Source organism: Lotus japonicus, chromosome 4, assembly GCF_012489685.1.
Source record: "Lotus japonicus ecotype B-129 chromosome 4, LjGifu_v1.2".
In the NCBI taxonomy this organism is placed as follows: Eukaryota; Viridiplantae; Streptophyta; class Magnoliopsida; order Fabales; family Fabaceae; genus Lotus; species Lotus japonicus.
In genome coordinates this window covers 59209224-59225155 of record NC_080044.1, presented here as the reverse complement: position 1 = coordinate 59225155, position 15932 = coordinate 59209224, and the positions used below count along the sequence as shown (strand labels likewise).

Genomic DNA, 15932 nt, shown 5'->3' with positions numbered 1-15932 from the left:
ATGTTACAATGGTAAATGATTTACCCTATTTAAAATGAAATTTTATTTTTCTTATTTAGTGAAAATATTTAAAATGCATATTTAATTAGTGAAAATAGATAATTTATTTAGTGAATTCTTTAATATTGATATAACATAGATAGTAGAAATTACTTAGATAATTGAGATAAATTAGATAGTTGATGCTAGTGCTATTAAATTTGTTTGCTTTGAATAGATACCGAGAATGAAGGGCGGAAAGAGGTCTTAATCTACTAGTGAGGTGGTAGGGGTATAGAGGATGCTAACACTTCACTAAATAAATTATCTATTTCCACTAATTAAATATGCATTTTAAATATTTTCACTTCCCGGCAAAAACCAGTGAAAACCGAACGAAAACTCACAGCACACAACGAGGGCTTCGAACTTCGCTCGTGGTTCGTGGTGAGGGTTTGTTTACAGTTGCAGCACCCTAAGGAAGAAGCTAGGTAACGCTCTGTGGTTCTCACTGTGAGAACTGAGATTCGTAGCAAGCAGCATCGTTAATGAAGAGTGAAGAAGAAGAAGAAGAAAACGATGAGTACATGGAACTACGTCGTCACAGCTCACAAACCCACCAACGTTACCCATTCTTGCGTCGGCAATTTCACCGGCCCTCAAGACCTCAATCTCATCGTCGCGTAAATTCGATACTCCACTCTCTCATTCATTCTTAGGGTTTCTCCTCACTCACTCTTCAATTTTATTCATTCATTCCTCTTTGTTTTTCTTCCAGGAAATGCACCCGTATCGAGATTCATTTGCTCTCTCCTCAGGGCTTGCAGGTATATCCCATTTCTTTCTTGTTTTCTACTCTCTTTGCATGTTCCTTCTTGGTTGAATTTGTAATAGAGTAAGATGAATGTGAAATTTCTCTTTGCAGCCCATGTTAGATGTGCCCATTTATGGAAGAATTGCCACCCTTGAACTCTTCCGCCCTCATGTAAGAAAGAACAAACCATCTACTTTTCTTGAATTTTATCTATTTTTTTTGTAATTTTATTCTGACATAATAGTCCCCTCTTTGCTGGTTTGGTCTCAAACAGGGTGAAGCACAGGATTATCTGTTTGTTGCGACTAAGCGATACAAGTTCTGTGTTCTTCAATGGGATCCTGAGACTTCTGAACTTGTTACAAGGTATGAATGAGAAGAAATATTAATTGTAATTAATATATATTTTTTAAAAAATTATTCAGCAATTATTGATGCTGGGGCGTCAGCTGCTTGTTAGTGCTAATCCGTTTAGTTAGTTTAGGAAGCAGAAGTTTGTATGCTGTGTGTGAAAGACAGTTTCGTATCTTTGGCGCAAGCATCTTTATTCATCAAAACTGAATTGCGCATTTGTATAAGCCTAAAATTGTCAATAGTCATTGAAGCAAGGCTTTCATATGTCACCATTGGCTAAAGAAATGAAAACATAATAGTGTTCGCGATGTGTGTTTTTTGCGTGCTTGTTAGTTTATCAGCTGCTTAAACACTATGTATGGCCAGAAAATCCTGGTTGATGAGTTTTGTATCCTCTCTTAGGAGTTAGAGCCTATGAAGAAGGCAATTAGCATCCTTTTGAAAATAACCATGATCCCTTAGAATTTTAGGGTCCTTTTGAAACTAGCAATGATCCCTTAGAATTTTAGCTTCCTTTCTTACTTGCTTTCATCTCCCTTCCATAGACTGAGCCTCACGTACTAGGCAGCAATTTTACTTTCCTTAGGGTGGGATTAATGGTTGTTGGTTCTTTGTTTTAATCAGTGGTTTAACCGCAAAAGCTGGGAATTTCAGTGAAGAATGAAGGTTAAAAGTTTTTCTTGAGATTGTTTTTGTTGAATGTATAGCGGGACGAAGATTTAGGGTTAAATTAGGCATTGTAACTCAATTCCAATGGGATCCCCAGCTCATAATTTCACTTTGGTGTACTTTTTACAATTAGAATCTTGTGTGTGTGTGTAAATTATAAATTGAAATGTTTAGTAAGAGGCTAAGAGCAATGTTGTTTATCTCGTTTGTTTGTTGGATTTTCTGGATTGTTGTCATCCAGGGCTATGGGGGATGTGTCTGATCGTATAGGACGACCCACAGATAATGGACAGGTATATAAATTGTTTCACTTCTAATTATTCATGGGCGGTGATTGTGTTCTCATAGTTCTTATAATTTTTAACAACACCAATGTTTTTTCTAGTTTAAATTCAGATGATTATTGTTCAGTTCATTTCAGCAGTTATACATTTCTCTCTCTGCAGATTGGCATTATCGATCCTGATTGTAGGTTGATTGGACTCCATTTGTATGATGGCTTGTTTAAAGTATGTAACTTCCTCTCGTTCATTATCCTGCAAAGATGTTAGATTAGAATGACGATACATTCAGGTTTTCAGTTTCATTTTAACTACTTTGGTGATTCACTGTTCATTGGCCTTCCAGGTTATTCCCTTCGATAATAAAGGACAACTCAAGGAAGCGTTTAGTATTAGGTAATCCTATTATCTTTTAATTGTCTCCACACAGAATTTATTTACAATTTGTCCTTCATTACTTGGCGTGCATAATTGTAGCAACTGAGAGTTTTTCCTTGATTAATTATTACCAGTATACCACAGTCCTAACTGTTTATGTATGACCATGTTGGATATTATAACATGAGATAACTTTCATGCGTCATGCATTTGGGTCAATAATGAACTTAGATGTAGTTTTCTCGGAGAGAAAAAAGGAAGTATGCATATACTTTGATTAGCTGGTTTAATCTATGTTTAGTTGAATAGACGGTTTGCAAGCTAAACTTTGTACCAGTTAGATGATTAAGATACCTATACTCCCTTGGGCTCCTTGTCTCTGTCCTAAAGAAATCAATTATCATGGTAGAAAAAGACCTTCTTATCAATGATGATGCTCCATTTAGCAAATGTACATTGGACCTTCATTACTAGGCGTGCATAATTGTAGCAACTGAGGGTATTGCCTTGATTAATTATTACCAGTATACCACAGTCCTAACTGTGTATACTATGACCTAGAACCTTTCATGTTGGATATTGTCATGTCTCTACATGAGATAATTTTCATGAGTCATGCATTTGGGTCAATAATGAACTTGGATGTAGTTTTCTCGGAGAGAAAAAAAAGGACGTATGTATATGCTTTGATTAGCTGGTTTAATCTATGTTTAGTTGAATAGATGGTTTGCAAGCCAAACTTTGTACCAGTTAAATGGTGAAGATACCTATACTCCCTTGGGCTTCATATCTCTGTCCTAAAGAAAATCATTTATCATGGTAGAAAAAGACCTTTTTATCAACAATGATGCTCCATTTATCAAATGTACATTGGAACTTGTTTAACAAATCTTTAAACTGCAATGGTTTTTGTGGAAAAAATCATGGATGTAAAACGATGTAGATACTGTTCAGTTTCTTTATGTCTTTTACATCATGTCCCCTTTTACTTTGGGTAATGGCTGTGCTGGGAAAACAACCGTAGCTTTATGCTCCCCTGTTCTGATTGTGGCTTGTGAGTTGCTTTGTGTACAACTTTCAGTTGCCATAGTATTTAAGAGAACATTTATATATATATATATATAGGTGTAAGTTATTTGTTAGTTCTTAAAATGTCAGAGTTGACAGCAATGAGTTTGCTGACAAATTTGACAAATATAAATTATAAGTATAATAATTTATGTTTCTGTTTCTGATTTAGTTTAGTTATTAAAATTATGATGTACATTTTTTTCAGGCTTGAGGAGCTCCAAGTTTTGGATATTAAATTTCTCTTTGGTTGTTCAAAGCCAACTTTTGTGGTTCTTTACCAGGTCTGTAATTCTATTCCACCTTTTGTTTTCGGGGTATTATTAGTTCATCGAATAGACTCTGTCCGTGCTGTTAACTTGTTTGCCGTTTTCCTTTGCTACACTCATTTATTTTTGGGTTTGGAAGAGGTAGTCAGGGAGTGGAAGTGGAGAAATCTACAACGCCTGTTTCTGTTTGATTTTATGCATTTATCTTATATGGATAGAAGAGCATGGGCTCTTGACTCCTCGAGGAGAATTCTTGTTTCCATTTCCTTTCCACACTGGGAGAAAAATCCTTTTTAAGAATTCCATTTGGAAATCAAGCTAAATTTATTTAGAAATCTAAACACCTCTTCATAAGGAGATGAAAATTGTGGCAGCATTCAGTTTAAGCGGTCCTTTGGTGTTTGTAGTCAGAGCAGAATGCTTTTCTCTTTGACCTGAAATTTGTCGTCGGAACGAATTATGTTTGTTTCACAAACCAATGGTGACCTGCCTTCATTTGGTCTAAAGATTTTGTTTGAATAGCAAACACTTATAAAAAAATGTTCGCACAGAAGGCATGTGATCAATATAATAATAGCACGTGCTTTGTGGGTTTTTTTTTTCAAAATAATTCCTTCATTTTCTAATATAGCATATTATTGATAAACAGAAGATGAAAAAAAAATTACGGGAAGGTTCTGCACGTAATTTGTTATAGAAATGACTGAAGAGTTAGCATTACATTGATTTGTATTAGAATTGTTGACATGTTTAAGATAATATTTGTAGTGTTGAGGTTTTGAGACCCACACGTCTTAGCTGTATTATTGTAGTTTGAGTTCATGATTGGGCAAATTCATATTCTTGCATAACATTATCTATTCAAATGTCAAGTAACCACTTATCCCAAAAGCTTAAGATTTTGGGTAAGGGTCACTTTAATGGTTTTATATTATATTCTAACACGCCCCCTCACGCAAGAGCCCTTGGGGCTTGAAGTGTGAAATGCACGGGCCCACCTACCATGTGCTTAATTAAATTCCACTTTTAATTAGAAAGTGAGGGGAGCAAGGATCGAACTCTAGACCTCTCGGTCATAGAGGCTCTGATACCAAGTTGAAATATTTGGTAATATTATTGATATGAAAAACTGTACAAGGATTCCTCTTCTTATAGAGGGAATTACATAATGTGATTGATCAAAGTCAAAGAAGGAAATCCTTGACTAAAGAGAGAATTAAGGAGAATGAATGAAAATAAGAAACTACCTAAAATAAATTAAGTACAAACAGGAAACAACATAATTATATACAGACAAAAAAAAACTGCTAATTAAGAGCATTAAATGCTCTATTTCACAGTCTGTTGACACAATGTTTCTATGATTTAATTATCTATGTAAAATTGTAAATGTCTGCTGCATTTTCTGTATTTCCCTTAGGTAATATATTTGGTTGCAAACATAACTGCTTTTAACACAACCATTTTGATGGCTTTGGAATGACAGGACAACAGAGATGCTCGTCATGTGAAGACGTACGAGGTTGCTCTGAAGGATAAAGATTTTGTTGAGGGTCCATGGTCCCAGAACAACCTTGATAATGGGGCTGATTTATTGATACCAGTTCCCCCTCCTCTTTGTGGTGTGCTTATTATTGGTGAAGAAACCATAGTATACTGTAGTGCCAATGCTTTCAAAGCTATTCCAATCAGACCTGTATGTAAAAGAACTGTTTCTGCTACTTCCATTTAAACCATCTGCGGTGAAATTTTAAATTTGATGAACTGTAACTGTATTACAAAGTTTCTGGGCGTATCTAAATTATACCTTTTGATCTGCTTTTCAGTCAATTACAAAAGCATATGGAAGAGTTGATCCTGATGGTTCTAGATATTTACTTGGTGACCATACGGGGTTGCTTAGTCTGCTTGTAATAACCCATGAGAAAGAAAAGTAAGTGATCACCCAATGTCTTGTTTTACTGTTGGCTTAACAGATTTATTAATCTTCCCTGTGCATAAATTTGTTGATTAAGGAAATAATCTGTATTTTTCCTTAAAAAACCAACGATTCAGTATTTTAACTGCTGAATATTATGGTTTGTTATGTACATTTATTTTTTAGGGTTACAGGACTGAAAATTGAGGCCCTTGGGGAGACTTCCATTGCATCTACAATATCATACCTTGATAATGCATTTGTCTACATTGGTTCAAGTTATGGAGATTCTCAGGTGGGATAATAAATTTAAACATTGTTGTATAAATTTTTATCAATTCCATATCGGTGATAGTTAATTTTATCCAAAGTTCTGACTCCCCCAAGTCCAACTATTTTTTTTAACTTAGTATGGAGAACTCTGAATTATGTATTATTTGTATGTGATGTGGAATGTGCATGCTATGTTGGAATTTGGGTAATTGCCCATGTATTGTATTGAGAATTCGAACTCTTGAAAGTTATAGTTTGAACTATAAAGTTAGTTCCGAGAACAGTGTTTGTTTATATAGTAAATGGCAAGGTTATCAAACTCAAGTTTAGATATACTCAAGTAGTAAATTTGAGAGACTTTTGAAATGTTACTTAAAAAATATTTTATCACCCACACATAATTTAACAGCATTTATATCGCAAATATTTAGCATTTCAACTTCATGACAAACAAATTCACAATAATAAAGTGAAAAGAAGTCAACAAGACAATATAAGGATGAGCCGCCTCCCTGTTCTTAGCTGCTTCACCAAAATCTGTATAATGTAGCTTTTGCAGTACTTGATGTTTTTCTTCACTGTTTACCCTGGTCATATTGCTTTTAAGACTTTGACATGTATTATGGCTTATCCTTAGGTGCTTACTTTTTCTTCCATATTCAGACATGATAATGTATTAACATTTTCTGATGGATGAAATACAGCTTATAAAACTAAATCTACAGCCTGATGCAAAAGGCTCTTATGTGGATGTTTTGGAAAGGTATGTCAATTTGGGGCCAATTGTTGATTTCTCTGTGGTAGACCTTGAAAGGCAAGGCCAAGGTCAGGTTGTAACCTGCTCTGGAGCTTACAAGGATGGTTCTCTTCGTGTTGTCCGTAATGAAATAGGGATCAATGAACAGGTCAGTTCCCTTCCTATCGGCCCAGTGTGGGACCTCTGCACCTGAGACATTTTGAAAAAGATAAATTAAACTTTATCAAGCAACGCATGCTTTGTAAAATATTATTTCATTGATGTAGGCATCTGTAGAACTTCAAGGTATCAAAATGTGGTCACTAAGATCCTCAACAGATGACCCTTTTGACACTTTCCTGGTTGTAAGTTTCATAAGAGATACGAGAATCTTAGCAATGAATATTGAGGATGAGCTGGATGAAGTTGAGCTTGAGGGATTCTGTTCTCTAGTACAGACATTATTTTGCCATGATGCAGTTCACAATCAACTTGTACAAGTAGGTTCTGACCTTATTTTCCTGCTTTCGTGTTTTTCTTCTTTTCTTGTTGATTTCGACACCTGCATCTCTCTATCTAACTCTAAGAAAAATGGATGCTGAGAAAGCTATTCATTCCGCAGAATTGTTGTCATATGAATTTACAATCAAAATTAATTAGGCTTTCTATTTATTATGTTTTTCTACATGATTGCTTTCCATGGATTTTTATGTTATTTCTCAAGTAATTGAATATTAAATTTAAAAAATGCACTGTTAGGATCCAATTGCAAGGTAATATTGGAACTATGCGATTCTAGTGTGGGGTTTCTAAGGCCTTGGGCTCTCCACAACAGGTAGCTTTTGTGGTATGGTTCTCCCAAGGCTCTTAACAATTGGTATCTGACCCTTCCACCATGTCTGTCAACTAAAAACGAGCGGCAGCATTGCGTTGTTTGTCTGGGGACTAATCAATGGGCTAGTGCACAGCCAGTCTACGTGGGCATTAGGGTTGAAGAGCGTGGTGGGATGTCAGGATCCAATTGCAAGGAGTGAGGCTTGAGTCCCTGATAAGAACCTTGGGAGAACCACACCACAAACAAAAGCTAGCTGTTGTAGTTGGAGAGCCCAAGGCCTTATAAACCCCACATTAGAATCCCATACTTCCAATGTGGGACTCAAGTCCCATACCTTGCAATGCGGTCCTAACACCCCACCACGCTCCGCTCCCAGGCGAACACTGCAATGTCGGTGTCACCACCCGCACCGCTCGTTTGCAGCTCAGAGACATGGTGGAAGGCTCTGATACCATTGATAAGAACCTTGGGAGAACCACACCACAAAAGCTAGCTGTTGTAGTTGGAGAGCCCAAGGCCTTATAAACCTCACATTAGAATCCCATACTTCCAATGTGGGACTCAAGTCCCATACCTTGCAATGGGGTTGTTAGGACCCGAAAATCCTAACGTGGTGAAACATAAGGGAAAAATATAATAAAGGCTAATATTTTTGTATTTTATTATAAAAGACTGGAAAATAAAGATAGATAAGAACTAAGAGGCTGGTTCCTCTTAGAACCAAGAGGCTGGTTCCTCTTCAATAAGGCTGGTTCCCTTTACAAACTCAATAATCTAATCCATAACTCTAACCTAAAGAGGGCACTCCTATTTATAATAACTAATCCTAATATCAATAACTTAATCCCTAAGAAATACATAAGATATACTACTAGAATAAGAGATAACATCCTAATATAAAAGATACTATAAAGATAGATTCCTAAATTAAAATAAATTAAATCCTAATATAATTAATCCTAACAATACTCCTCCCCTAAAATCAACCTTGTCCTCAAGGTTGGAAGTAGCATAGTAGATCCAATCTTCCCCTCCCGGGTCCCATTGTAGGCGGCAATCCGAGCGAGGCGCCAGAACAGCAAGTGTCCAAGTGTCCAGATCTGGCGGCATTGGAGGAGGTCGCTTGGACAACACATTGAGTACCCATAGTGGCATCGGTATTGAGGGTGCACCCCTCCGCGTTGAATGACCAACTTTGTCCACAAATACCAATGTTAATTGTGTACCCAGATGCTTGAAATCGTCTGTATTGCCAAATTTTTCAATCATAACAGCATTCAAAGACATTGACAACGGAGCATCTACCATAGAGATTGTGCTGATGTGAGGCATATTGGCAACATCTTCTTGGGGACCTTCTAGCGGAAAAGTAGTGTCTTGCTTGGACTCATTAGAAGTCTCAGAAGTAAGCGCAACATGTTGATTGCTTGAGTCCTCCGTCAGTACGTCTTCGCTTGAGTCCTCCTTGAGTATGCCTTCTTCTTCCACCGAAATACTAGCAACGGTTTCCCCTTCGGTGTTAGAAGGCGAGGGGAGAGAAGCCTCTGGAGTCGGTGATTGTTCTTCAGCACGGCAAAATTCTGAATCAATTTCTCGAGCAATCTCCATGGCACGCAACAAAGTTGTAGGATGGAAAGAACGCAACCTAAGACGAACCACCAGTCTGAGGCCCCGCTGAAAACACTCCAACAACCGCTCTTCAGAAAGATCAGGAACATGGGCCACCAAAGCTTCAAATTCCCGCACATAAGCGTCAACAGTACTGCTTTGTCGGAGAGTGTTCAGCCTCTTGTAAACGTTAGCACGATACCCGACACCAAAACGTTGAAGCAAGAGGGAGATGAAGCGATTCCAAGTGAGATCGAGATCTTGACAGCAACAATAAAACCAATTAGTGGCCTTCTCCCCGTCCATGCTAAGGGATGCCAATTGCAACTTATCTAGATCCCGCAAACGGTGTACCTCGAAGATTTTCTGGGCTCGAGCAATCCAGGAAACCGGATCCACCCCGTCAAACTTGGGAAACTCCTGGACAATAGACTGCCATTCTTTCATTGAAAGGACCATGATGGCAAGAACTTCTGGAAATAAAATAAAATTATCGCCCAGAACAGCCAATCAAAGCGTGAATGGACAGGTGCGTGTAAGCAAAACCCAATTTGGCACGTGAACAGTGACGTGAACAGTGACGTTGCAGCGAAGTGACAACTGTAAGTGGCAGGTGTGGTAGAATCAAAGAGGAAGTGTAATGGTGCGTGCGGTAGCTGGCGGAATTTCGATCCGGCAGGTCGGACCAATTGTTAGGACCCGAAAATCCTAACGTGGTGAAACATAAGGGAAAAATATAATAAAGGCTAATATTTTTGTATTTTATTATAAAAGACTGGAAAATAAAGATAGATAAGAACTAAGAGGCTGGTTCCTCTTAGAACCAAGAGGCTGGTTCCTCTTCAATAAGGCTGGTTCCCTTTACAAACTCAATAATCTAATCCATAACTCTAACCTAAAGAGGGTACTCCTATTTATAATAACTAATCCTAATATCAATAACTTAATCCCTAAGAAATACATAAGATATACTACTAGAATAAGAGATAACATCCTAATATAAAAGATACTATAAAGATAGATTCCTAAATTAAAATAAATTAAATCCTAATATAATTAATCCTAACAGGGGTCCTAACAGTCCCATATTGGAAATATAAGATTCTAGTGAGGGTTTATAAGGCCTTGAGATATACAACCACAATGGCTAGCCTTTGTGGTAAGGTTCTCTCAAGGTTTTTAACATGTATTACCCTTTTGTATTACAAATACCCACTCATTGTTTTAAACTTTTACATAAAGATTAATGGCATGATTAATCTGGAGATCCTTACATATGCGTTTTCAATCTTAACAAACTCATTTTTTTTTAAAAGTTAGATTTCCCCATATTTTTACTTACTCAAGACAGAAGACAGGACTGCTTTCTTTGTATTACTATGGTGTTTATACATAGAGTTTTAACAGGGGTTGCTTCAAAGTGTATCCATCAGTGGTTCAAGTTTATTTAGTATGCATTTGCTTTAAATATCATTCTCCATTTTGTAATTGCGGTACTTTGAAATGAAATCAGCTTTAGTAAAAGAAGATATATCTTGTGCACATGAAGCAGACTTCATTAAGTGGGATGTGGCTCAGTTGTTGCTGCAGTCTTTGATTTTTTTGTTGTTTGAAAAATATACGGAAGGAAATTTGATCAAGTCTAAGGAGAATACACTGATATTAATGGGCCGTAATCTGAGTAAACCAAAAATAACCGGAATCCATTGTAATTAAAATAAACAGATTTGAAATTATGTGTTATGTGTCTTGGAGCTTCTTCTGAAAGCTTAAGTCTTGCATGCTCGTTTGTAGTTTGTCTGTGTAATCTTTGTAAGTTGCTTCCATAAATTAACATTCATCATTTGTACTCTTCTATGTTTTTGGTTTTGCTTATTTATTTTGTTGAAATGGTAGCTTCCAATCATTAGCTAATAAACCAACTTAACAGGTCACCTCAAGCTCTGTGAGACTGGTCAGTTCCACAACTAGGGAGCTACGGAATGAATGGCATGCACCAGAAGGCTTTTCAATAAATGTAGCTACTGCAAATGCTACCCAGGTTTGATTCTTTTTTTTTTAAATGTTAATTTGAGACAATAGGTGATATTTGCTTGATGGTTTTGTAAATGCAATGGGTTCCCTCATCAATGTGGCACTTCTGAGCTGAGGCAGAATCACAGAATCTGTCTCGTTCCCCCTTCCACTCTTTCCCATGGGAACATTGATGTAACTTAGCTGTCAGGATGTTGAAGGTTGGTGCTTGGCTGTCACCCATGAGCAGCTTCGTATCATCAATTTTAATTTGAACCGAGCACCGGTTTTGCTAGTAGATGCTAGTTCTATTTCGATAAAAGATACTGTGTTTAGAAATCTATTGGATCGTTCAAGTAGAATATAACACTAACTGGTGCTATCTCGGGTTTTAAGTTAAAAGGAGAAAGTCAGCAAAGCAACATTAAAAGAATATTTAATAGTCATTAAAATTTTGTTGTTTGGTATGAATGATGATTTGGAATTCCTACATCATTGGTTGTTTCGAATTTCCTTGAGCAATGACTTTATGGCTTTTGTAAGCATGAAGGGGAGCATTCCCTGGAGGTTTCCAAAGAGCGATATGGCTCTACTTTTCAAATGCCTTCTTCCAGTATTATTATTTACTTGGCATTTCCTTGAATTCTCTAATGATGCCTCTCACAATTAGTTTTTGTGTAGTATCGAATGAAGCCATATAAAAGTTACCATTTGAGTGATTTTGCTTCAATCTATTTCATTACTTGTACATTATGCACATTTCAGATGTTGGATTTTACTCCGCACACATTAAGTTTGTATCGAGTTGGTAATTATTGTTACACCTGGATACAGGTTTTGTTGGCCACAGGAGGTGGGCATTTAGTTTACCTCGAAATTGGAGATGGCATACTACAGGAAGTAAAGCACGCCCAACTGGAGTATGAGGTCTCATGCCTAGACATAAATCCAATTGGTGAAAACCCCAATCAGAGTCATCTAGCAGCAGTTGGAATGTGGACTGAGATAAGTGTTCGAATTTTTTCTCTTCCTGACCTGAATCTCATCACAAAGGAGCATTTAGGAGGAGAGATAATACCTCGATCTGTTCTTCTTTGTGCGTTTGAAGGGGTGCGCTTTCCTTGACCTATCTTGTTGTGTACTGTTTTTTTTGCTTCTGCGTAGGGGTGACTAATTTAATTTCTTTTATTTCTGAAATGCCGGAATAACATTTGGGGTGCTCATCTCCCAAGTTCTACTTTCAGAATGGGTATTTCGGATTTTACACATTTAAATGGTTTCGGGGAATAAACAAGATTAGCAACATTAATGTCTATTTTACTATTCTGCTCGAGTTACATATTTTTCTAATAATGCTCCAAGGATTTTGAATTGACACATCTGCTAAGCTTCCAACTCATCTTTCTTAACTTCAATGGTAGTTTCCTAGTCTGAAGCTTTCTATTAAAGTGTGTTGCTCTTCATTTTATTCTCCAGATATCTTACTTGCTATGTGCCCTTGGTGATGGTCATCTCTTAAACTTTATGTTGAACACAAGTTCTGGCGAGTTAACAGATAGGAAAAAGGTCTCTCTTGGGACACAACCTATTACACTACAGACTTTCTCATCCAAGAATACTACCCATGTATTTGCTGCATCTGATCGGCCAACTGTGATTTACAGTAGTAACAAAAAATTACTGTATAGTAATGTGAATCTGAAGGAAGTGAGTCACATGTGCCCTTTCAACTCTGCTGCTATTCCAGACAGGTATATTTGTCTGTTTTAGTTTGATATCCAAGAATGGTTGATTTATCATTTATACCTACGACTAATCTAACTTTCTTTCTGTATTGCAGGGGCAGAAAGAAGAAAAAGGTGAAGGAGGGGTTGTCCATGACTGCTTTGCTTCAATTTCTATTGTTGCTTCTTAGCTTTGCTTCCCTTGGCCATGCCGAAGTAAGCAACAGAGGTGAGCTTCATGCACTAAAGTTTATAGTAATAAAACTAACAATTATTTAAAATCTAATCAATTCATATTCATTGCAGAGTTGTTTAAAATGCGGATAAGCTGTGGCTCGCTTCAAAATGTCTCTGATATGAATCGCATGCGAGCATGGACTGCAGACAAATATTACTCAGGTGGCATAGCTGCCACTGCATCTAGGACGAGTGCGATCACTCCTGTGCTGGGGACTCTGAGATATTTTCCATCAGATTACGGTCCCAACAATTGCTACACAATTGATAAAGTGCCAAAGGGCCACTACATGGTGAGAATTTTTTTTGCACTGATTGCTCAAATTGAAGAAGTGCCTCAATTTGATGTATCAATCGAAGGCACTCTATACTCCTTGAAATCGGGGTGGAACAATGCTGCGGACCAAGCATTTCTGGAAGTCTTAATGTTTCTTATGGAGGGGTCGGTTTCAATATGTTTGCATGACACTGGTCACGGAGATCCCGCAATCTTCTCAATTGAGATACTTCAAATGGACGATAATGCGTATTTTTCCACACAGGAAAATCAAGTTTATATACTTAGAACAATTAAAAGGCTGAGTTGTGGTTTTGCGCAGTTAAGATTTCTACCTGATTACGGTAGTGATCACTATGGAGGGGAGAGATTTTGGCTCCATATAAGTACTTTGGAAGAGGAAGCCGGTCTTCCTACATCTGTTCGTACTAGAATTGAAAATGTTATGCTACCGCCGAACTTTTATCCAGAATTTCTGTATGAATCAGCACTTGTTAGTACTAGTAGCCAGCCTAGTCTAACATATATATTGTGTTTGTTTGAATTTGTCTTTCTATTTTTTAGTCTAATTAAAATTAGGAATGGAAACATTTCCTGAACCTAATTAGGATGGAGTTTAGTCTATTTTGGAATGAATGTAATCACTCAAAATGAAGGAAGAAGGAACGTGAGGTAAAGATAGAGGGGAATTGGAAAAAAATAAATTAATATATAATTGATTACATTTATTAACTACATGATATTTTTTTTTTATATTCTTGCAAGTCGTAAATCACATATTTGTTATTGCAACACGCTATTCACGCCGCAACACCGTAATGCCCGTAATCGCAGCACCTGAAACTGCGACCGCAACCCCAATTTAAAATCATAAGTCAGACATCAGATGTGGGTAATTAGACTTAGACATAACCTTGCCCAGGCTCAAAAAATTCCTAGTTCTGCCATTGAGGGGGAGTGTTATGAATAGGATGACCATATGGGCTTGATCCATGTAAGCTTAAATAAGTTTTTGGTACCTAACCTTTACCAAATGCTTGGTTTTCGTCCCTCGCCGGAGTAAAGGTGGGTTTTAGTCCCTAACCTTTGTCAAAAGATTTGGTTTTGGTCCCTCCGGAGCTCTGGGTCAACGCCGGAGCTTTGGGAGGCTCATGTGGCATGGCCACGTCATTTATGAGCTGAGGTGGATTTTTTTATTTCTTTTTCATTTAAAAAATAAAAAATAAAAACACTAATTAACCTAACCCAGATCTGCAAAGAAAAACTCAGGATTCATCATCTTCATCTCAGGATTCATCATCTCTTCTTCTTCTTTTTCTTCAAGCGCATGATCTCATCTCTCCATCTGGCCCGCACCGCACACTGTCTCTCTGTTCGCCGTTCTGGATCCACCTCAAAACCCACAACCCACTACCCCTAAGAACCCAAATTTCCTAGATATACGACCTCCACCACCCAAACTCTGAATAATCTAAAGATTGTCGTTATAAATAAAATTAATTAATAAAGCGCGTACGCAAAATCACACTACGCAGATTAGCACAGAGTTTCCGTCTAGGAAATTTGAACAAGATCTAAGACTTGAATACATTTATGTTTTGAATAAGATCTACGATTTGAATGAGATATTGATTCCCAAGAAAGGGAGGAGAGTCACACAGACATAATTAAGTATCAAGCCTTTCCTTAGCCAGAATCGAACATATCTCAACCAAATCATAACCATTATAGTTATGATATCTCTTACTCAAAATAAAATGAATCAAATCACAACCATTATAGTTATGATATCTCTTATTCAAATTAAATGATAGGATCACATCCAATCTTTCCTTAAATGCATGAACCATTCATGCACCAAGGATGACGACTAGGGTTTAACTCTTAAACCCTAATTTTGTGCCCCCAAATATGAATTCTTCATGTATTGCGTAACGACAACCTAAAGATCTAACGATCAATAAACGAACAAAACTAATCGTGGCTTAAACAGTCATATTGCATATGAAATAATAAAGAAACATTATAGAACATATACAAAATTAATCATATCAACATATGAAAAAAGCACATATATAAAATGGATCATGTTATCATATAACATCATGCTATAAATCAAAACATGTTAAAACACATAAATGACATTGGACTGGGCGGGACATAAAGAAGATTATGTCCCGCCCAAAATGAACAATAAACCATTGAAGATAGCCATGGCGGGGAAGGCAACATAACGAGCTTCATAGCCCTCCCTCAGGTGATGGACCCACAAGCCAGCTGGAAGATTCCTTTGGATTTGTCTTATATGTACGGGGATTTGGGCCCTGATTGTCAGGCCCAAATATAGGAAAGATCCATATCATGACCACCCCCTCTATAAAAGGGGAGGTCATCCACTTGTACGAGACCAACTTTTCAGCATTAATGAGAATATTCCTTTTATGGTAGTTTTGCTATTTTAGTGCTCTGCTAGGGTTTACTTTTTGTCTTTCTCTTACG

The 15932-nt window shown here is 37.1% G+C and overlaps 1 protein-coding gene across 1 annotated transcript; it reads left to right on the top strand.

Moving 5' to 3' along the window:
- Positions 1-355: 355 nt before the first annotated feature.
- Positions 356-14119, top strand: LOC130711600 (DNA damage-binding protein 1-like). Its single transcript, XM_057561286.1, has 18 exons — positions 356-662; positions 758-806; positions 905-964; positions 1068-1159; positions 2058-2109; positions 2263-2325; positions 2444-2493; positions 3752-3827; positions 5299-5508; positions 5639-5745; positions 5917-6025; positions 6708-6908; positions 7027-7239; positions 11113-11223; positions 12030-12305; positions 12672-12946; positions 13036-13148; positions 13226-14119. The coding sequence occupies exons 1-18, from the start codon at positions 559-561 to the stop codon at positions 14029-14031; spliced, it is 2967 nt and encodes a 988-aa protein (XP_057417269.1). The 5' UTR covers positions 356-558; the 3' UTR covers positions 14032-14119.
- Positions 14120-15932: the final 1813 nt, after the last annotated feature.

Bases quoted from the DNA above. Each gene is read 5' to 3' on its own strand.
- LOC130711600 (XM_057561286.1), top strand. From the start codon at position 559: ATGAGTACATGGAACTACGTCGTCACAGCTCACAAACCCACCAACGTT. The intron at 965-1,067 runs GTAAGAAAGAAC...GGTCTCAAACAG, and splicing joins TTGAACTCTTCCGCCCTCAT to GGTGAAGCACAGGATTATCT. The intron at 5,746-5,916 runs GTAAGTGATCAC...TTTATTTTTTAG, and splicing joins ATAACCCATGAGAAAGAAAA to GGTTACAGGACTGAAAATTG.